The sequence below is a fragment of the Nerophis ophidion genome, linkage group LG06 (genome assembly GCF_033978795.1).
Source record: "Nerophis ophidion isolate RoL-2023_Sa linkage group LG06, RoL_Noph_v1.0, whole genome shotgun sequence".
NCBI classification, from domain to species: domain Eukaryota; kingdom Metazoa; phylum Chordata; class Actinopteri; order Syngnathiformes; family Syngnathidae; genus Nerophis; species Nerophis ophidion.
The window spans coordinates 9,881,255-9,905,780 of record NC_084616.1 but is presented as its reverse complement, the minus strand read 5'-3'; the positions used below and the strand labels follow the sequence as shown (position 1 = coordinate 9,905,780).

The 24,526-nt window shown below is 34.7% G+C and overlaps 1 protein-coding gene across 1 annotated transcript in view; it reads left to right on the top strand.

Moving 5' to 3' along the window:
* The window catches only part of itga5 (integrin, alpha 5 (fibronectin receptor, alpha polypeptide)), a 141,634-nt gene extending 117,616 nt beyond the window's left edge, over positions 1-24,018 (top strand). The window contains exons 25-30 of the mRNA XM_061902326.1: positions 3,915-4,073; positions 4,167-4,277; positions 9,809-9,922; positions 12,047-12,148; positions 19,747-19,869; positions 21,815-24,018. Of these exons, the coding sequence (XP_061758310.1) occupies positions 3,915-4,073; positions 4,167-4,277; positions 9,809-9,922; positions 12,047-12,148; positions 19,747-19,869; positions 21,815-21,898 (693 nt within the window). The 3' untranslated portion in view covers positions 21,899-24,018. The remainder of the gene's footprint in view (positions 1-3,914; positions 4,074-4,166; positions 4,278-9,808; positions 9,923-12,046; positions 12,149-19,746; positions 19,870-21,814) is intronic.
* Positions 24,019-24,526: the final 508 nt, after the last annotated feature.

Sequence of the window (24,526 nt, the reverse complement as noted above, 5' to 3'; positions counted from 1 at the left end):
GGTTTTGGGGAGGGGGTTCAAGTTTTTGTTTGTTTTTTAAGACATCTGGTATCTGTCTTTTGTTGGGGGGGAATACTGTTGCGATCTGCTGCTCAGATCTTCACGTGTTTGTTTTTTCATTCTCTGTCTCGCCCCGCACACCTGCTAATAATTATCACCCTCCTATTTAAGCTCACCTTTTCTGTTCACTCATTCTCGGATCCTAATTTGCCCACGCGCATCAGTGACGACTCTCATCATTCGTATGTATTTTCTCGCTAGCTCTCACGCCAAGCCACTTTATTGTCTAGCTTTCATGCTAAATGTTTTTGTTTACTCTTTCTCTTTACACCAGTATTTTTGTTCATAGACTTTTGTTATTAAATAAATACCTTATATCTTACTTTTGCTGTGTTCTGCTTCGACGCATCCACGGGAAAACCACACCGGCATTGCCATGCCGAAGAAGAGTCTTCACAATAGTAGTATAAACATGATACATGGTTCATTAAACACAACCTTTAAAAAAAAAAAAAAAAATGAAAAAAAATCGGAAATAATCCATCAAGTCAATGAAATTTCAGTAATTAGAATTAGTTGTTAATATTGTTAATTATTATTATTAATTGTTCATTTAAGAAAAAAGAAAAAATAGCTTTTAACTATGTTATTGTTAATTATTATTAATTTTTCATTTAAAAAAAATCATAAAAAAGTGCTTTCCACTATGTCATTTTTTTTTTTAATAATAGGGGTGTCCAGAACCGATATTGATATCGGTCCAGTATCAGAAAAAAGGATGATATAGTAGTAGTAGGAGTAGTATTAACATGGTACATAGTTAATCAAAAAACTACAAAAAAAAACAAAAAACCTCGGAAATAATCCATCAAGTCAATGAAATTTCAGTAATACGTTGTTAATATTGTTAATTATTATTATTTGTACAAAAAAAAATCATTAAAAAAATTGCTTTCCACTTTGTCATTATAGAGTATTTTGTATAGAAGTTTGATGGCAAAAATATTTCATCATTGTTTCTATATGACTGTAAAATAACTAATTAAAACTGTATCTTTATTTAATTATTTGCATTCTTTGAAAAAAATAGGGGTGTCCAGAGCCGATATTGATATTGGTCCAGTATCAGAAAAAAGTATGATATAGTAATAGTAGTATAAACATGATACATGGTTCATTAAACACAACCTTTAAAAAAATTAAAAAAAAAAAAAAAAAATCGGAAATAATCCATCAAGTCAATGAAATTTCAGTAATTTGAATTAGTTGTTAATATTGTTAATTATTATATGATATGATACTGGTCCAGTATCAGAAAAAAGGATGATATAGTAGTAGTAGTAGTAGTAGTAGTAGTAGTAGTAGTAGTAGGAGTAGTATAAACATGGTACATAGTTAATTAAAAACCTTAAATAACAACAACAAGAAAACTCGGAAATAATCCATCAAGTCAACGAAATTTTAGTAATTACAATTAGTTGTTGATATTGTTAATTATTATTAATTGTTCATTAAAAAAATAAAAAAATGCTTTCCACTTTGTCATTTTAGAGTATTTTGGGTAGAAGTTTGATGGCAAAAATATTTCATCATTGTTTCTATATGCCTGTAAAATAACTAATTAAAAACTGTATCTTTATTTAAATATTTGTAATATTTGAAAAAATAAGGGTGTTCAGAGCCGATATTGATATTGGTCCAGTATCAAAAAAAAGGATGATATAGTAGTAGTATAAACATGGTACATGGTTCATTAAAAACAACCTTTCAAAAAAAAAAAAAAAAAAAATCAGGAATAATTCATCAAGTCAACAAAATTACAATTACTTGTTAATATTGTTAATTATTATTAATTTTTCATTTAAAAAAATCATAAAAAATTGCTTTCCACTATGTCATTTAAAAAAATAATAATAATAATGGTGTCCAGAGCCGATATTGATATTGGTCCAGTATCACGAAAAAAAGGATGATATGGTAGTAGTAGTAGTAGTAGGAGGAGGAGTAGTACAAACATGGTACATAGTTAAGTAAAAACCTTTGAAAAAAAACTAAAAACTTGGAAATAATCCATGAAGTCAACGAAATGTAATTATTATTAATTGTTCATAAAAAAAAAAAAAATCATAAAAAATTCAAAAAAATGCTTTCCACTATTTCATTATAGAGTATTTTGTGTAGAAGTTTTATGGCAAAAATATTTCATCAATGTTGCTATATGTCTGTAAAATAACTAATTAAAAACTGTATCTTTATTTAAATATTTGCATTGTTTGAAAATAGGGGTGTCCAGGACGATATTGATATTGGTCCAGTATCAGAAAAAAAGGATGATGTAGTAGTAGTAGTAGTAATAGTAGTAGGAGTAGTATAAACATGGTACATAGTTAATTAAAAACCTTAAAAAACAACATCAAGAAAACTCGGAAATAATCCATCAAGTCAACGAAATTTCAGTAATTACAATTAGTTGTTAATATTGTTAATTATTATTAATTGTTCATTAAAAAAATTAAAAATTGCTTTCCACTATGTCATTTTAGAGTATTTTGGGTAGAAGTTTGATGGCAAAAATATTTCATCATTGTTTCTATTTGCCTGTAAAATAACTAATTAAAAACTGTATCTTCATTTAAATATTTTAAGAAATAAGGGTGTTCAGAGGCGATATTGATATTGGTCCAGTATCAAAAAAAAGGATGATATAGGAGTAGTATAAACATGGTACATGCTTCATTAAAAACAACCTTTCAAAAAAAACAAAATTCAGAAATAATCTATTAAGTCAACGAAATTTCAGTAATTACAATTACTTGTTAATATTGTTAATTATTATTAATTGTTCTTTTTAAAAAAAAAAATTTTTTTTTTTAAATAATAGGGGTGTCCAGAGCCGATATTGATATTGGTCCAGTATCACGAAAAAAAGGATGATATGATAGTAGTAGTAGTAGGACTAGTATAAACATGGTACATAGTTAAGTAAAAACCTTTGAAAAAAACAAAAAAACTGGGAAATAATCCATCAAGTCAACGAAATTTCAGTAATAAGTTGTTAATATTTTTTAACTATTATTAATTCTTCATTAAAAAAAAATCATAAAAAATTTCAAAAAATTGCTTTCTTCTATTTCATTATAGAGTATTTTGTGTAGAAGTTTGATGGCAAAAATATTTTATCAATGTTGCTATATGACTGTAAAATAACTAATTAAAAAACGTATTTTTATTTAAATATTTGCATTAAAACTCGGAAATAATCCATCAAGTTAACAAAATTTCAGTATTTAGAATTAGTTGTTAATATTGTTAATTATTATTAATTGTTCATTTAAAAAAAATCATAACAAGTATTTTGTTTCGTATTTCTGGATTATTTCCAGTCTTACCTGGAGTTGTTACAATTTATTCCGGAAAAAGGTTGCCACTGACAATTATTTGTTAGAGGGGCGATCAAGTTGATGAATATAACATGAATTTGAAAGAAACAAATATTTTGTAACAATCCAAAATATCAATGTAATCATAGTAGTATCGACTAGATACGCTCAAGTGCTTGGTATCATTACAGTGGATGTCAGGTGTTTGTTTACATTGTGACGGCGGTGAGCTCTTGTATCATCCTACGGTGTGTAGTGAAGCATGTTTAGCTATTCCTCGTCCTCCGGTGATAATGCTACTTGTAAGAACAGTACTTTATTTTTCGCCATGAAGGCGAGGATTAGTGATTTAGAAGTAGCGGCTATCCAACCTTTATCTTTACTTTTTAAGCCAAAATGCGTCCATTTTCCCTTTTCCGTCTACACACTGTGTCTGCTTGTAAGTACTCTGTGATTGTGCGCTGCCGAACATGCTCCTCCACGTGACAAATAGCTTAAAATAACCTAAATGTTTCGTTTTTTTTCCCCCCCCAGCTGGTGAACAACGGGCCAAGCGGCATCAGCCACACCCTACTGGAGCTGCGCTGCCCCCTGGCCGCCCAGGGCCACACCCTGCTCTACCCCCTGGAGTTCTCCACCGAGGGCCCCATCAACTGCAGCGCCGACGGAAACCTGAATCGCCTCGGACTCAAAGTCGGTGGCGCCGCACGTGGTGTGGCTTCTCGGCCGCCGGCTCCATTGTGTTGACGTTTGCTTATTTTTTTTTTTTTCCCGTCATGGGCGCAGCTGCAGCACACGCCGACAGAACCGCCTCACCTGGCTCTCCAGGCCCCCGGGCACCGCGTGGAGAGGAGGGACGTCGGCAGGGGCCCCGCACTCGCTCAACTAACCAACTTGGTGAGGCTGCTGAATAGAACTATGAAGTATGGATGCAAAATCAGTAGGATTCTTCCAATGTACCGGATAAGACTGGAAATAGTCCATCAAATGAAGGACATTGCAGTAATAAAGCAGAATAGTACACTCCTGGTATCAATGTAGTCGCCACTTTTGCAAGTTTATTAACAACCGCTCCACTTTTTACAAAATAATTCAGCCGTAACAACTCCACATAAGACTGGAAATAATCCACAAAGTCATAGAAATTGAAGTAATACTGGAGAATAGAAGGTGTCATTTGATTAGTGCGATAGAGCCTCTTGCACGTAATTAATGTCAGCGGCAACCTTTTTAAAAAATACATTGAAACAACTGCACCTGGATGTGACAACTCCACCTAAGACTGGAAATAACCCATCAAGTCAAGGAAATTGCAGTAAAATAGCGGAATAGTCCATGCAAATTAAAGCATTTGCCCCTTTTTGCAAGTTAATAACAGCTGCAATGTTTTTGCAAAGTAAATAAATCCTGACAACCACACATAAGACTGGAAATAATCCACAAAGTCATAGAAATTGGAGTAAGTAAGTGGAATAGAAGGTGCCAAATAATTATTGTACTTGCCCCTCTTGCAAGTAATTAAGGACAGTGGCAAACGTGTTGCAAGGTAAATGAATCGTAGCAACGCAACATAAGAATGGAAATAATCCACAAAGTCATAGAAATTGGAAGTAATACTGGAAAATAGAAGGTGTCATTCGATGAATGCGATAGAGCCTCTTGCACTTAATTAATGTCAGCTGCAACCTTTTTACAAAATACATTGAAACAACTCCTCGTAAGAATGGAAATAACCCATTAAGTCAAGGAAGTTGCAGTAAGACAGCGGAATAGTCCATGCAAATTAAGGCATTTGTCCTTTTTGCGAGTTAATAACAGCTGCAACCTTTTTGCAAAGTATATAAATCATGACGACCACACATAAGACTGGAAATAATCCACAAAGTCATAGAAATTGGAGTAAGTTGTGAATAGAAGGTGCCAAATAATTATTGTACTTTCCCCTCTTGCAAGTCATTAAGGACAGTGGCAAACGTGTTGCAAAGTAAATAAATCGTAGCAACGCAACATAAGAATGGAAATAATCCACATAGTCATAGGAATTAAAGTAATACTGGAGAATAGAAGGTGTCATTTGATTAGTGCGATAGAGACTCTTGCAAGTAATTAAAGTCGTTTGCCACTGTCCTTAATTACTTGCAAGAGGGGCAAGTACAATACTCTTTTGACACCTTCTATTCCACATAGTTACCCCAATTTCTATGACTTTTTGGATTATTTCCAGTCTAATGTGTAGTGGTCATGATTTATTTAGTTTGCAAAAAGGTTGCAACTTTTACTAACTCGCAAAAGAGGAAAATGCATTAATTTGCATGGACTATTCCGCTGTCTAACTGCAACTTCCTTGACTTGATGGGTTATTTCCAGTCTTACAGGGAGTTGTTTCAATTTATTTCGTAAAAACGTTGCCGCTGACATTTATTACTTGCAAGAGGCTCTATCGCGTTAATCAAATGACTCCTTCTATTCTCCAGCATTATTTCAATTTCTATGACTTTGTGGATTACTTCCAGTCCTATGTGTGGTCGTCATGATTTATGTACTCTTCAAAAAAGGTTGCAGCTGTTATTAACTCGCAAAAAGGGGCAAATGCATTAATTTGCATGGACTATTCCGCTGTTTTACTGCAGCTTCTTTGACTTGATGGATTATTTCCAGTCTTACAAGGAGTTGTTTCAATTTATTTCGTAAAAAGATTGCCGCTGACATTAATTACTTGCAAGAGGCTCTATCGCACTAATCAAATGACACCTTCTTTTCTCCATTATTATTTCAATTCCTATGACTTTGTGGATTATTTCTATTCTTATGTTGCGTTGCTACGATTTATTTACCTTGAAACACGTTTGCCACTGTCCTTAATTACTTGCTAGAGGGGCAAGTACAATAATTATTTGACACCTTCTATTCCACATACTTACGTACTCCAATTTCTATGATTTTGTGGATTTTTTTGAGTCTTGTGTGTAGTCATCATGATTTATTTACTTTGCAAAAAGGTTGCAACTTTTACTAACTCGCAAAGGAGGCAAATGCATTAATTTGCATGGACTATTCCGCTGTCTAACTGCACCTTCCTTGACTTGATGGATTATTTCCAGTGTTACGAGGAGTTGTTTCAATTTATTTCGTAAAAAAGTTGCCGCTGACATTAATTACTTGCAAGAGTCTCTATCGCACTAATCAAATGCCACCTTCTATCCTACAGTATTACTTCAATTGACATGACTCCGTGGATTATTTCTATTCTTATGTATCGTTGCTACGATTTATTTACCTTGCAACACGTTTGCCACTGTCCTTCATTACTTGCAGGAGGGGCAAGTACAATAATTATTTGACACCTTCCATTCCACATACTTATTCCAATTTCTATGATTTTGTGGATTATTTCCAGTCTTATGTGTAGTTGTCATGATTTATATACTTTGCAAAAAGGTTGCAGATGTTATTAACTTGCAAAAAGGAGCAAATGCATTAATTTGCATGGAATATTCTGCTGTCTTACTGCAGCTTCCTTGACTTTGTGGATTATTTCCAGTCTTTTGTGTGGAGTCGTCATGATTTATTTACTTTGCAAAAAGGTTGCAGCTGTTATTAACTCGCAAAAGGGGCAAATGCATTAATTTGCATGGACTATTCTGCTGTCTTACTGCAACTTCCTTGACTTTGTGGATTATTTCCAGTCTTATGTGTGGTCTTCATGATTTATTTGCTTTCCAAAAAGGTTGCAGCTGTTATTAACTCGCAAAAAGGGGCACATGCATTAATTTGCATGGACTATTCTGTTGTCTTATTGCAACTTCCTTGACTTGATGGGTTATTTCCAGTCTTACGTGCAGTCGTCACACCCTGAATCCGCGTCACCACGTTGGCTGTCGGTCCTTCTGGAGGTCCCGCAGGAAGCGCGGGGGTGGTCCTCCTCTCGGCGTGGCGCTGAAGGCACTTTATGGGCGCGTCATTAAGGCAAACAGGCGGCTGGCACGGCCTTACAGACACGTGACATTCCTGGCTGTTTAATTGGAAGCAGGCGCGGATGTAAGAGATATCTCCAAACGTCGGACGCTTTTCTTTTATTTATTTGACCCCGCGGCATTAACGTGGCTCCTATTTGTTTGACTTGGAGGATTTGCTCTTGGAAATACGCGTCCTTCACCTGTCAGCCACTCCGAGAATGTTTTTGTACGCGAGTACGGCGAGGATATACAGTGCATTTCGCCCCCCCCTGTAGGAAATGATCTGTTCCAGGGTCAAGCTGTGGTCATCAGGAAGTCTGAACCGTTTTAGTAAAGTGTAAAAATAAGATAACTGTATATGCCCCAAAAAGTGTAAATGGCCCTTTAAGACAATAAATGGAAATTGTCTGTTCCGGCATCAAACTATCGCCTTTATTAACACTCATGTGTAATTCATCGCCACCTAGTGGCCTGGAATATATGTCAGTCTTTTTTAAAAATACGATGCAACCTTTTCATCTCCCATTCCATACTGATACCGTGGCCTAGGATTGTACGGTATACCGGTACTAGTATAGTATGGCGGTACTAATGAATCACAAAGGGTACTATTGTCATGATCCACTACTTGGATCATGTCATATTCTGGTTTTTGGTTCCGTTTTGTATCACATCTGGTTAGTTTGTCTTCCTTAGTTCCTGGTGGCACTTCTTGTTTGTTCGGTTTCCATAGTAACGCAATTGTGTCACCTGCCATTTGCTTTTGACCCGCACCTGCCTCTTAACGACTCCCCTTATTTAAGCCTGCCTTTTTCGTTACTCGCTCTCGGATTCTACTGTAACGCCGAGCTGGCATCGTGGTGCGGGTTTGTTCTCTCGTGGATGCGGTCGGAGATGGACACGGCGTGAGGATAAGAAATGAAGATTTATTATCACTAGCAAAATAGACGAGGAACAAAAACACTTGCACAAGGCACTAAAGACAAACAGAACTAGCATGAGAGCTAGAAGGAACAAAAAGCCCTAGCATGTGAGCTAGGGACAAACAACGGAATAGCGTGGCAGCTATCCATCCATCCATTTTCTACCGCTTATTCCCTTTTTGGGGTCGCGGGGGGCGCTGGCGCCCATCTCAGCCACAATCGGGCGGAAGGCGGGGTACACCCCGGACAAGTCGCCACCTCATCGCAGGGCCAACATACATAGACAGACAACATTCACACTCACATTCACACACTAGGGCCAATTTAGTGTTGCCAATCAACCTATCCCCAGGTGCACGTCTTTGGAAGTGGGAGGAAGCCGGAGTACCCGGAGGGAACCCACGCATTCACGGGGAGAACATGCAAACTCCACACAGAAAGATCCCGAGCCTGGATTTGAACCCAGGACTGCAGGACCTTCGTATTGTGAGGCAGACACCGTGAAGCCCGCGTGGCAGCTAACAAGTACAAAAAGTCTTATTACCACGATCCGGGATAGCGACGTCACCTAGAATCTGAGATCGAATGACAAAAAAGGGCAGGCTTAAATAGAGGGGATAATCACCAAGCAGGTGCGCGTGAAAAACAAAAGGCAGGTGACACCAATGCGTTAATATGGAAACGGAAAAAATCAGGAAGTGCCACCAGGAACTAAGGAAGGCAGACTAACCAGATCGGAACCAAAAACCAGAATATGTCATGATCCATGTAGTGGATCATGACAACTATACTCAATGATGCGGACACATTTGTTACTGGATGCCTTTTACGACGCTTCTGCCTTGGAAACTTTGTACGTGTTAGTAATAAGCAACTGTACTTATTCGATACTTGTTATATTGACAAATGTGTTGTTTTAGACAATTTTGTTGAATTAAGACCACTTATTAGTAAGCTTGTACGGTTTATACCGCTACTAGTACAGTATGGTGATACTGATGACTCAAAAACGGTACTATACCCTGTTTGAAAAGTACCAGTTTGCCATATTTTTTTTTTTCACAGGCATGACATTGCTGGTTTTACGAACAGAGGAGCATGTTCGGCAGCGCACACACACAGAGTACTTGCAAGCAGACACAGGGTGTAGACAGAAAAGGGAGAACGGACACATGTTGGCTTAAAAAGTAAAGTAACATCGAAACACCCTCAGGAAGAGCTGCTTAAAGACATGGCTAACTAGTTAGCGGCTAAACTCTAGTCCTCGCCTCCATGGCGACAAATAAAGTGAGTTTCTTACAAGTAGCGTTATCACTGGAGGAGGAGGAATAGCTAAACATGCTTCACTACGCATTGTAGGAGGATACAATAGCTCACCGCCGTCACAATGTAAACAAACAAACTACACCGGACATCCACTGTAATGATACCAAGTACAGGGGTGTATCTAGTCGATACTACCATGATTACATCGATATTTTTTATCGTCAATTTTTTTTTTTTTTTTTTTTTCATTTTATATTTATACATTTCCTGTGTGTGTGTGTAGTCCTGTTCCAATGTGGACTGCTGGGCCCTGCAGTGCCAGGTGGGGCTCCTGGAGAAAGGGACCACCGCCATCCTCAAAGTGCGCTCTCGCGTCTGGGCCGAGACCTTCATGGAGGTTTGTGGAGCCTTTTTCCTCCAATTAAGTGCATGTCATCTTTGGGGAAGTATCCTAATCAACTACAGACGGGGGACCGTATCGCCAAACTGTGGTCATGATAGTAAATTAAAATAAAACAACAGGGAAAGGAATGACAAAAAGTTAGTCCAGAACTCAAGTATAAAGGGTATCGATATTTTGATTTGAGGATCGATATTAGAGCATAATGATCTGGCGGTATCGATATTTCAATATACAGTATCCAGATATTTAATGAGTATTGGGTGTTCATACATCTGCGGTCCCCTCCAAGGTTTCTCATTGTCATCCCATTGGGTTGAGTTTTTCCTTGCCCTGATGTGAGATCTGAGCCCAGGATGTCGTTGTTGACTTGTGCAGCCCTTTGAGACACTTGTGATTTAGGGTTATAGAAATAAACTTTGATTGATTGATTGATTGATAGACGTATCGCAGTAATATCGTGTTGTTGTTGTAGTCAACGTATTGTGATACTTTTGTCGTGGATTGAGATATAACGCAATACTCTTGTCCTCATCGATATCGTGATATCATGGTATCACAATATTATCGCCTGGTTGAAAATATCGCGATGACATCGTCATTGTTGTAACAGTATTGTGATTGTACAGCCATCGATGTAGAAGTATCGCGATATATATTTCCTTTAATGGTGACAGTATCGCGATACTTCCATGTTATCGTCAATCTGATAAAACTGTGGTCATGATCGTAAAATCATTGCCATCATATTGTCCTTATAGACGTATCGCAGTGATATTGTGTTGTTGTAGTCAACGTATTGTGATACTTTTGTCATGGATTTAGATATAACGCAATACTCTTGTCCTCATCGATATCGTGATATCATGGTATCATAATATTATCGCCTGGTTGAAAACATCGCGATGACATCGTCATTGTTGTAACAGTATCGTGATTGTACAGCCATCCATGTAGCAATATCGTGATATATATTTCCTTTAATGGTGACAGTATCGCGATACTTCCGTGTTGCCATGATATTGTCCTTATAGACGTATCGCAGTGATATCGTGTTGTTGTAGTAGTCAACGTATTGTGATACTTTTGTATTGCGTTATATCTAAATCCACGACAAAAGTATCACAATACGTTGACTACAACAACACGATATTACTGCGATACGTCTATCAATCAATCAATCAAAGTTTATTTCTATAGCCCTAAATCACAACTGTCTCAAAGGGCTGCACAAGTCAACCACGACATCCTGGGCTCAGATCTCACATCCGGGCAAGGAAAAACTCAACCCAATGGGATGACAATGAGAAACCTTGGAGGGGACCGCAGATGTATGAACACCCAATACTCATTAAATATCTGGATACTGTATACTGAAATATCGATACCGCCAGATCATTATGCTCTAGTATCGATCCTCAAATCAAAAATATCGATACTCTTTATACTTTAGTTCGTATTTACTAACTAAAATTATACTTTAGTTAGTATTTAGATACTGTAATATTTGCATTTTTTAATTATTTTTTTTTTACAGCATTTAAAATTAAAAAAATGAATACAATTAAATTAAATAGAATCGAAAAACAGTAAAATGTACAATTTTTGTTTATTATCACGCTTTATTGAATGTGGATTTTACTATAAAACATTTTTACTGTCAAATTTTCACAAAAAAAGTTGCTTTGAAATCATAATTCAATCAGATATTTAAGTATTTATCTTTATTCCAACAATAATATGCATGATATAATATTTTATTTTATAATTAGAGGTTATTAGAGTGTAAATATATGTAATTGTACGCAGTACATTTATTTTAGTAATGCATTTATTAAGAAAAGATACAGTACTTTATTAAAAAGTATTATTTCCGCCCTTTTTCCTCAAACCATCATGACAGAAGGTAGACTTGGTCTGCTCTCTGTCGCCACCCAGTGTCCAGTTAGTGGTATTGCATAGTTGTGTTACAAGGCGAGGGTAGACTTGGCCTGCTCTCTGTCGCCATCCAGTGTCCAGTTAGTGGTATTGCATGGTTGTGTTACAAGGCGAGGATAGACTTGGTCTGCTCTCTGTCGCCACCCAGTGTCCAGTTATTGGTATTGCATGTGTGTGTTGCAGAGGGCCTACAAGCAGTACGTGCTGGAGTGCGTCGCCAGGTACTCCGTGAAGACCATGCCTTACGTCATCCTGCCCAAACACCTGCCCAGTGGACACAAAAAGGTATTTTCACACTTTCTCACACATCACATTCAGTATTTCATGACTTTGTTGCACATTTGGACTCATTTAGTGCATGTAGAAGTATCCTAAATAACTACAGACAGGGACCGTATCGCCAAACTGTGGTCATGATAGTAAAACCATTGCCATGATATTGTCCTTACAGACGTATCACAGTAATATCATAATCCATCCATTTTCTACCGCTTATTCCCTTTCGGGGTCGCGGGGGGCGCTGGCGCCTATCTCAGCTACAATCGGGCGGAAGGCAGGGTACACCCTGGACAAGTCGCCACCTCATCGCAGGGCCAACACAGATAGACAGACAACATTCACACTCATGTATCATGATATTGTCATTGATGTAATTTTCATTGATGTAAAAGTATCATGATATTGTCATCGACGTAAAAGTATCATGATGTCATTGTCATTTATGTAAAAGTATCATGATATTGTATTTGATGTAAAATAATTGATATTATTGTCATTGGTGTACAAGTATCATGATATCATTGTCGTTGATGTAAAAGTATCATGATATATGATATCATTGACGTAAAAGTATCATGATGTCATTGGCATTTATGTAAAAGTATCATTGACGTAAAAGTATTATGATATCATTGTCTTTGCTGTAAAATAATTATGATATCATTGTCATTTATGTAAAAGTATCATTGACGTAAACATATCAAATCATTGTCTTTGATGTAACATAATTATGATATCAGTTCTATTGATGTAAACATATCATGATATCATTGTCATTAATGTGAAAGTATCATGATATATGATATCATTGACGTAAAAGTATCATGATGTCATTGTCATTTATGTAAAAGTATCATTGACGTAAAAGTATTATGATGTCATTGTCATTTATGTAAAAGTATCATTGACGTAAAAGTATTATGATATTGTCTTTGCTGTAAAATAATTATGATATCATTGTCATTGATGTAAAAGTATCATAATATCATTGACATAAAAGTAACTTGATGTCAGTGTCATTTATGTAAAAGTATCATTGACGTAAACATATCATGATAACATTGTCATTGATGTAAAATAATTATATAATTTCTATTGATGTAAACATCATGATATCATTGTCATTAATGTGAAAGTATCATGATATCATTGTCGTTGATGTAAAAGTATCATGATATATGATATCATTGACGTAAAAGTATCATGATCTCATTGTCATTTATTTAAAAGTATCATTGACGTAAAATTATTATGATATCATTGTCTTTGCTGTAAAATAATTATGATTTCATTGTCATTGATGTAAAAGTATCATGATATCATTGACGTAAAAGTAACTTGATGTCATTGTCATTTATGTAAAAGTATCATTGACGTAAACGTATCATGATAACATTGTCATTGATGTAAAATAATTATATCATTTCTATTGATGTAAACATATCATGATATCATTGTCATTGATGTAAAAGTATCATTGACGTAAAAATCAAATCATTGCCTTTGATGTAACATAATTATGATATCATTTCTATTGATGTAAACATATGATATTATCGTCATTAATGTGAACGTATCATGATATATGGTATCATTGACGTAAAAGTATCATGATGTCATTGTCATTTATGTAAAAGTATCATTGACGTAAAAGTATTATGATATCATTGTCTTTGCTGTAAAATAATTATGATATCATTGTCATTGATGTAAAAGTATCATAATATCATTGACATAAAAGTAACTTGATGTCAGTGTCATTTATGTAAAAGTATCATTGACGTAAACGTATCATGATAACATTGTCATTGATGTAAAATAATTATATCATTTCTATTGATGTAAACATATCATGATATCATTGTCATTGATGTAAAAGTATCATGGTATCATAGTCATTGATGTTAAAGTATCATGGTATCATTGATGTAAAAGTATCATGATGTCATTGCGATTTATGTAAAAGTCTCATTGACGTAAACGTATCATGATGATATTGTTTTTGATGTAAAATAGTTATGATATCATTGCCATTGATGTAAAAGTATCATGATATAATTGTCATTGGTGTTAAAGTACTATGATATCATGGTCATTGATCTAAAAGTATCATGATATTATTGACGTAAAAGTATCATGATATCATTGTCATTTATGTAAAAGTATCATGATGTTGTATTTGATGTAAGATAATTGATATTCAATCAATCAATCAATATTTGTTTGTATAGCCCTAAATCACAAGTATCTCAAAGGGCTGCACGAGCCACAACGACATTCACAGGTCAGTGCCCACATAAGGGCAAGGAAAAACTCACAACATTATTGTCATTGGTGTACAAGTATCATGATATCAGTGTCATTGATGTTAAAGTTTAATGATATTGTCATTAATGTAAAAGTATCATGATATCATTGTCGTTGATGTAAAAGTATCATGACATATGATATCATTGACGTAAAAGTATCATGAGGTCATTGTCATTTATGTAAAAGTATCATTGACGTAAAAGTAACTTGATGTCATTTGAGTACCTTGAAGGTAGAAAAGCGTTATACAAGTACAACCCATTTATTTATCTAAAAGTTTCATTGACGTAAACGTATCATGATATCATTGTCATTGATGTAAAAGTATCATGATATCAAGGTCATTGATGCTAAAGTATCATGATATCATTGATGTAAAAGTATCATGACGTCATTGCCATTTGTGTAAAAGTCTCATTGATGTAAACGTATCATGATATCATTGTTTTTGATGAAAAATAGTTATGATATCATTGCCATTGATTTAAAAGTATCATGATATCATTGTCATTGGTGTTAAAGTACTATGATATCATGGTCATTGATGTAAAAGTATCATGATATTATTGATGTAAAAGTATCATGGTATCATTGATGTAAAAGTATCATGATGTCATTGCGATTTATGTAAAAGTCTCATTGACGTAAACGTATCATGATGATATTGTTTTTGATGTAAAATAGTTATGATATCATTGTCATTGATGTAAAAGTATCATGATGTAATTTTCATTGATGTAAAAGTATCATGATATTGTCATTGATGTAAAAGTATCATGATGTAAATTTCATTGATGTAAAAGTATCATGATGTTGTATTTGATGTAAAATAATTGATATTATTGTCATTGGTGTACAAGTATCATGATATCATTGTCGTTGATGTAAAAGTATCATGATATATGATGTCATTTATGTAAAAGTATCATGATGTCATTGTCATTTATGTAAAAGTATCATTGACGTAAAAGTATTATGATATCATTGTCTTTGCTGTAAAATAATTATGATATCATTGTCATTTATGTAAAAGTATCATTGACGTATCAAATCATTGTCTTTTATGTAACATAATTATGATATCATTTCTATTGATGTAAACATATCATGATATCATTGTCATTGATGTGAAAGTATCATGATATATGACATCATTGACGTAAAAGTATCAGGATGTCATTGTCATTTATGTAAAAGTATCATTGACGTAAAAGTATCATGATCTCATTGTCATTTATGTAAAAGTATCATTGACGTAAAAGTATTATGATATCATTGTCTTTGCTGTAAAATAATTATGATATCATTGTCATTGATGTAAAAGTATCATAATATCATTGACATAAAAGTAACTTGATGTCAGTCATTTATGTAAAAGTATCATTGACGTATCAAATCATTGTCTTTGATGTAACATAATTATGATATCATTTCTATTGATGTAAACATATCATGATATCATTGTCACTGGTGTATAAGTATCATGATATCATTGTCGTTGATGTAAAAGTATCATGATGTATGATATCATTGACGTAAAAGTATCATGATGTCATTTATGTAAAAGTATCATTGACGTAAAAGTATTATGATATTGTCTTTGCTGTAAAATAATTATGATATCATTGTCATTGATGTAAAAGTATCATGATATCATGACGTATAAGTAACTTGATGTCATTGTCATTTATGTAAAATAATTATATAATTTCTATTGATGTAAACATATCATGATATCATTGTCATTGATGTAAAAGTATCATGATATCATGGTCATTGATGTTAAAGTATCAGGATGTCATTGCCATTTGTGTAAAAGTCTCATTGACGTAAACGTATCATGATATCATTGTTTTTGATGAAAAATAGTTATGATATCATTGCCATTGATGTAAAAGTATCATGATATCATTGTCATTGGTGTTAAAGTACTATGATATCATGGTCATTGATGTAAAAGTATCATGATATCATTGTCATTTATGTTAAAGTATCATGATATTGTCATTGACGTAAAAGTATCATGATGTAATTGTCATTTATGTAAAAGTATCATGATATTGTCATTGACGTAAAAGTATCATGATGTAATTGTCATTGATGTAAAACTATCATGATATTGTATTTGATGTAAAATAATTGATATTATTGTCATTGGTGTATAAGTATCATGATATCATTGTCGTTGATGTAAAAGTATCATGATATATGATATCATTGACGTAAAAGTATCATGATGTCATTGTCATTTATGTAAAAGTATCATTGACGTAAAAGTATTATGATATCATTGTCTTTGCTGTAAAATAATTATGATATCATTGTTATTGATGTAAAAGTATCATAATATGATTGACATAAAAGTAACTTGATGTCAGTCATTTATGTAAAAGTATCATTGACGTTAACGTATCAAATCATTGTCTTTGATGTAACATAATTATGATATTTCTATTGATGTAAACATCATGATATCATTGTCATTAATGTGAAAGTATCATGATATATGATATCATTGACGTAAAAGTATCATGATGTCATTGTCATTTATGTAAAAGTATCATTGACGTAAAAGTATTATGATATTGTCTTTGCTGTAAAATAATTATATCATTGTCATTGATGTAAAAGTATCATGATATCATTTACCGTATCGCCAAACTGTGGTCATGATAGTAAAATCATTGCCATGATATTGTCCTTATGGACGTATCGCAGTAATATCGTGTAGTCAACGGATTGTGATACCTTTCTCATGGATTTAGATATAACGCAATACTCTTGTCCTCATTGATATCATTGTATCACAATATTATCTCCTAGTTGAAAACATTGCGATGACATCTCCATTGTCGTAACAGTATCACACTCGTATCGTCAATGTCAGTATCATGACACTACTATTGTTGAATGAGTATCACAATAGTATCGTCCATAATGTCTGTATCATGACACTATTATTGATGTAGGAGTATCACATTTGTGTCACAATGGCATCGTCAATAGTGTAAGTATCATGACACTATAATTGATGTAGGAGTATCACAATGGTATCGTCAATAGTGTCAGTATCATGACACTATTATTGATGTAGGAGTATCACAATGGTATCGTCCATAGTGTCATGACACTGTTATTGATGTAGGACTATCACAATGGTATCGTCCATAGTGTCATGACACTGTTATTGATGTAGGAGTATCACAATGGTATCGTCCATAGTGTCATGACACTGTTATTGATGTGGGAGTATCACAATGGTATCATCCATAGTGTCATGACACTGTTATTGATGTAGGAGTATCACAATGGTATCGTCCATAGTGTCATGACATGGTTATTGATGTGGGAGTATCACAATGGTATCGCCCATACTTTCATGACACTCTTATTGATGTGGGAGTATCACAATGGTATCGTCCATAGTGTCATGACATGGTTATTGATGTGGGAGTATCACAATGGTATCGTCCATAGTCTCAGTATCATGACACTGTTATTGATGTAGGAGTATCACAATGGTATCGTCCATAGTTTCAGTATCATGACACTGTTATTGATGTAGGACTATCACAATGGTATCGTCCATAGTGTCAGTATCATGACACTGTTATTGATGTAGGAGTATCACAATGGTATCGTCCATAGTGTCATGACCCTGGTATTGATGTAGGAGTATCACAATAGTATCGTCCATAGTGTCATGACACTGTTATTGATGTAGGAGTATCACAATGGTATCGTCTATAGTGTCATGACACTGTTATTGATGTAGGAGTATCACAATGGTATCGTCCATAGTGTCATGACACGGTTATTGATGTAGGAGTATCACAATGGTATCGTCCATAGTGTCATGACACTGTTATTGATGTGGGAGTATCACAACTGTATCGTCCATAGTATCATGACCCTGGTATTGATGTAGGAGTATCACAATGGTATCGTCCATAGTGTCATGACACTGTTATTGATGTAGGAGTATCACAATGGTATCGTCCATAGTGTCATGACACTGTTATTGATGTAGGAGTATCACAATAGTATCGTCCATAGTGTCATGACACTGTTATTGATGTGGGAGTATCACAACTGTATCGTCCATAGTGTCATGACACTGTTATTGATGTAGGAGTATCACAATGGTATCGTCCATAGTGTCATGACACTGTTTTTGATGTAGGAGTATCACAATGGTATCGTCAATAGTTTCAGTATCATGACACTGTTATTGATGTAGGAGTATCACAATGACATCGTCCATAGTGTCATGACACTGTTTTTGATGTAGGACTATCACAATGGTATCGTCCATAGTGTCAGTATCATGACACTGTTATTGATGTAGGAGCATCACAATGGTATCGTCCATAGTGTCATGACACTGTTATTGATGTAGGAGTATCACAATGGTATTGTCCATAGTATCATGACCCTGGTATTGATGTAGGAGTATCACACCTGTATCGTCCATAGTGTCATGACACTGTTATTGATGTAGGAGTATCACAATAGTATCGTCCATAGTGTCAGTATCATGACACTGTTATTGATGTAGGACTATCACAATGGTATCGTCCATAGTGTCATGACACTGTTATTGATGTAGGAGTATCACAATGGTATCGTCCATAGTGTCATGACACTGTTATTGATGTAGGAGTATCACAATGGTATCGTCCATAGTGTCATGACATGGTTATTGATGTAGGAGTATCACAATGGTATCGTCCATAATGTCATGACACTGTTATTGATGTGGGAGTATCACAACTGTATCGTCCATAGTGTCATGACACTGTTATTGATGTAGGAGTATCACAATGGTATCGTCCATAGTGTCATGACACTGTTATTGATATAGGAGTATCACAATGGTATCGTCCATAGTGTCATGACACTGTTATTGATGTAGGAGCATCACAATGGTATCGTCCATAGTGTCATGACACTGTTATTGATGTAGGAGTATCACAACTGTATCGTCCATAGTGTCATGACACGGTTATTGATGTGGGAGTATCACAATGGTATCGTCCATAGTGTCATGACACGGTTATTGATGTGGGAGTATCACAATGGTATCGTCCATAGTTTCATGACACTGTTATTGATGTAGGAGTATCACAATGGTATCGTCCATAGTCTCAGTATCATGACACTGTTATTGATGTAGGAGTATCACAACGGTATCGTCCATAGTGTCAGGTCAACAGTGTGACGTGTGTCGCTGAAAGTGTAGTGATACTGTAGTGTGGAGAAGTAGAGTGTCTGATACGGCAGGTGTGTCACAGGTGGTGAGTCCAGTGGTGTGGAACAAGCCAGAAGTGGAGACGTCGGTGCCGCTGTGGATCATCATCCTGGCCATCTTGGCTGGTCTGTTGCTGCTGGCTCTGCTCATCTACATCCTCTACAAGGTCAGTCACCTTTCACCTCATCCACACAGTATCACCTTTACTCAGCCATCAGTATCAACACTATCCTCAACTGATGTCAAAGTGTTGCAGTATTATCATCAGGGTAGAAAAATACATTATTATCATCAGTGCAGTAAAACTGTTGCAATACCATTTTGTATAAGTATCATGATATCGGTGTCATTGATCTAATAGTATCATGATATTGTTGTTGTTGATCTAATAGTATCATGATATAATTGGCATTGCTTTAATGGCATCATGATATCATTGTCATTGATGTAAAAGTATCCTTATACAATTGACGTAAAAGTCTGTCATTTTCATTTATGTTAAAGTATCATTGATGTACAAGTATCATGATATCATTGTCTTTGATGTAAAAAAAATAATTATATTGTCATTGATGTAAAAGTATTATTAGATATCATTGTCATTGATGTATAAGTATCATGATATAATTGATATAAAAGTATAATGCTATAATTGACATAAAAGTATCATGATATCATTGTCGTTGATGTAAAAGTATCATGATATAAATGATGTAAAAGTATCATGATATCATTGTCATTAATGTAAAATTATGATATCATTGCTGTAAAAGTACCATGATATCATTGTCATTCATCCAAAAGTATCATTGATGTAAAAATATCATGATATCATTATCTTTGATGTTTAATAATTATATCATTGTCGTTGATGTTAAAGTATCACAATCTTGTCATTGATGTAGAAGTATCATGATATCATTGTCATTGATGTAAAAGTATCATATCATTGCTTAAAAAGTATCATGATTCTATTGTCATTTATCCAAAAGTATCATTGATGTAAAAGTATCATGATGTCATTGTTTTTGATGTAAAATTATCCTGATATCATTGTCATCGATGCAACATTATTATATTATTGACATAAAAGTATCATTGTTTTTGATGGAAAATGATTATGATATCATTTTCATTGATGTAAAAGTATCATGATGTCATTGACATTTATGTTAAAGTATCATGATATTGTCATTGTTGTAAAAGTATCATGATATCATTGTCATTTATAAAAGTATTATGATTGTAATCATTATTGTAGGAATATCACAGAAATAATCCCCATGTATAGTGAAATTATCGTCATCAATGTTGCGATACCACTTGTCACTGATAAAAAAGTATTGCAATATAATCAAAGCAGAAAAAACACAAACACACATCATCTATGTACAAGTATCGTGATATCATGAATGTAGAAACATTGCAATATACAATCATTTTCCTAAAAGCATCACAAAACTGTCATCAATGTTGCGATCATTTTTTTATCGATTAATTAGTATTGTGATATCATCATTACAGTATGAGTGCGGTCATCCGACAATTCAATCAACAATGTTGCGATACTGGTGTCATTGATGTAAAAATATTGTGATATTATCAATGTAAAGAACTCAGTATTACCCTCACAGTAAAAGTATCACCAAACTGTCATTAGTGTTGCGATACCGGTGTCATCGATGTAAAAGTATTGTGATATTAATATTTCCTTAATTATTGTAAAAAACATCTTAAAACTGTCATCAATGTTTGATAACATTCACAGTGATTTTAAAGTATCACAATAATATCATCAAAATATAAAAAAATATTAAAACTTTTTTCCATCAGTACAGTAAAAGTATCACAAAATTGTCATCAATATTGCGATACTGTGGTCATTAATGTAAACGTATCACAATGATAACATCAATGGACAAAAATCACAATATTATCATTGTTATGGTTAATGTTATCGGTAATGTTGCGATACCATTAATATTGATTGTGTTACTGCTGTGATTGTCGTAACAGTATCACGATCTTACTTATCTTCAGTCATGTCGTGACAGTATCACGATACCACTTATCTTCAGTCATGGTGAGATTTGTGTTTTTTTTTCTTGCAGTTGGGTTTCTTCAAGCGCTCCCTCCCGTACGGCACCGCCATGGAGAAAGCTCAGCTCAAACCTCAGGCTGCCTCCGAGGCCTGAGAGGAACCAGCAGAACCACCAGGACAGAACCTAAAGAACTTACGGAACCAACAGAACCTAGAGAACCAACAAAACTATATAAATTACAGAAACTACAGGACTAGCAGAACCAACAGAACCTAGAGAACCAACAAAACTATAACTACAGGACTCACAGAACCTAGAGAACCAACAAAACTATATAACTTACAGAAACTACAGGACTAGCAGAACCAACAGAACCTAGAGAACCAACAAAACTATATAACTACAGGACTCACAGAACCTAGAGAACCAACAAAACTATATAACTTACAGAAACTACAGGACTAGCAGAACCTAGAGAACCAACAAAACTATATAACTACAGGACTCACAGAACCTAGAGAACCAACAAAACTATATAACTTACAGAAACTACAGGACTAGCAGAACCAACAGAACCTAGAGAACCAACAAAACTATATAACTACAGGACTCACAGAACCTAGAGAACCAACAAAACCTACATAACTTACCAAACCTACACAATTTACAGAACGTAGAGAACTAACAAAACCTACAGGATTTACAGAACCTAAAGAACCAACAAAACCTACATAACCTACAGGATTTACAGAACCTAGAGAACCAACAAAACCTACATAACTTACAGAACCAACCAAACCTACACAATTTACAGAACGTAGAGAACTAACAAACCCCACATAACCATCAAAACCTACAGGATTTACAGAACCTATCAAACCAACAGAACCCAGCGAACCAACAAAACCTACATAACTTACAAAACCTACAGAACCAACCAAACCTACACAATTTACAGAACGTAGAGAACTAACAAAACCCACATAACCATCAAAACCTACAGGATTGACAAAACCTATAGAACCAACAGAACCTAGAGAACCAACAAAACCTACATAACTTACAAAACCTACAGAACCAACCAAACCTACACAATTTACAGAACGTAGAGAACTAACAAAACCCACATAACCATCAAAACCTACAGGATTTACAGAACCTATAGAACCAACATAACCTACATGATTTACAGAACCTACAGAACCTAGAGAACCAACATAACTGACAGAACCTATAGGATTTACGTAATCTACAGGATTTACAGAACCAACAGAATTTAGAGAACCAACTAAACCTATGTAATTTACAGAACCTATTGGATTTACATAACCCAATCCACATAATTTACAGAACTAACACGATTTAATAGATCCAACAGGACGTACAGAACCAAAAAAACAGAACCTGCATAACTTACAGAGCCAACAGGCTTTGACAGAACCAACAGGACTTACAGAACCAACAAAACAGAACCTAACTAACTTACTTACCAACAGAGTTTGACAGAACCAACATAATGTACAGAACTTACAAAAAAGAACATAGGTAACTTACAGAACCAACAGAGTTTGACAGAACCAACATAATGTACAGAACTAACAAAACACAACATAGGTAGTAACTTACAGAACCAACAGGACTTTGCAGAGCTTACTAAACCAAAGAAACCAACATAACTGACAGAACCAACATAACATACAGAACCTACAGAACCAACAAAACACAACCGATAGGACTTGCATAACCAATCGGGCTTACAAACTTACAGAACCAACAGGACTTTCAGTACCAACATAACTAAAATAACTAACAGGGTTTACATCCCGCAAAAGAACCAAAATAACCAGCGTGACTTACAGAATCAACAATACTTTACGGAACCAACCGGGTTTACAGAATCAGAAGGACCAACAGTACTTTACAGAACCAACAGGGTCTACAGAATCAGAATAACCAGCATGACTTACAGAACCAACAGTACTTTACAGAACCAACCGGGTTTACAGAATCAGAAGAACCAACAGGACTTTACAGAACTAACAGGATCTACAGAATCAGAAGAACCAACATGACTTACAGAACCAACAATACTTTACAGAATCAAAAGAACCAACAGTTTACAGAATCATCAATACTTTACAGAATCAAAAGAACCAACAGGGTTTACAGAATCATAAGAACCAACAGAGCTTACAGAACCATCAATACTTTACAGAACCAACATGGTTTACAGAGTCAGAAGAATCAACAGAACTTACAGAACCAAAAGTACTTCACAAAATCAACAGAACCAAAAATAACTTAACATGGTTTACAGAACCTACAGAACCAAAATAACCTACATACGTACAGAACAATATTTTACAGAACCCGAAGAACTACCTAACTTACAGAAAAATACTTCACAAAATCTACGGAACCTAATGAACTAACATGGTTTACAGAACCTAAAGAACCAGAAGAGTCTACATAAGTTAAAGAATAATACTTTACGGAACCAGAAAAGCTTACATAACTGACAGAACAATACTTTACAGAACCAGAGGAACATACATAACTTACAGAACAATACTTAGAAGAACCTACATAAGTTACAGAACAATACTTTACAGAACCAAAAGAACTAACAGGGTTTACAGAACCAGAGGAACCGACAGAACTTACAGAACCTGACCACAGGAAGTGGTGTGGACGGCAGACAGGAAGACAATCCTTCAAACCAAATGAATGTTTTTTCTCAAGTCCTTTTCTCCCCTGATGCATTGTGGGAAAGAAGAGCGT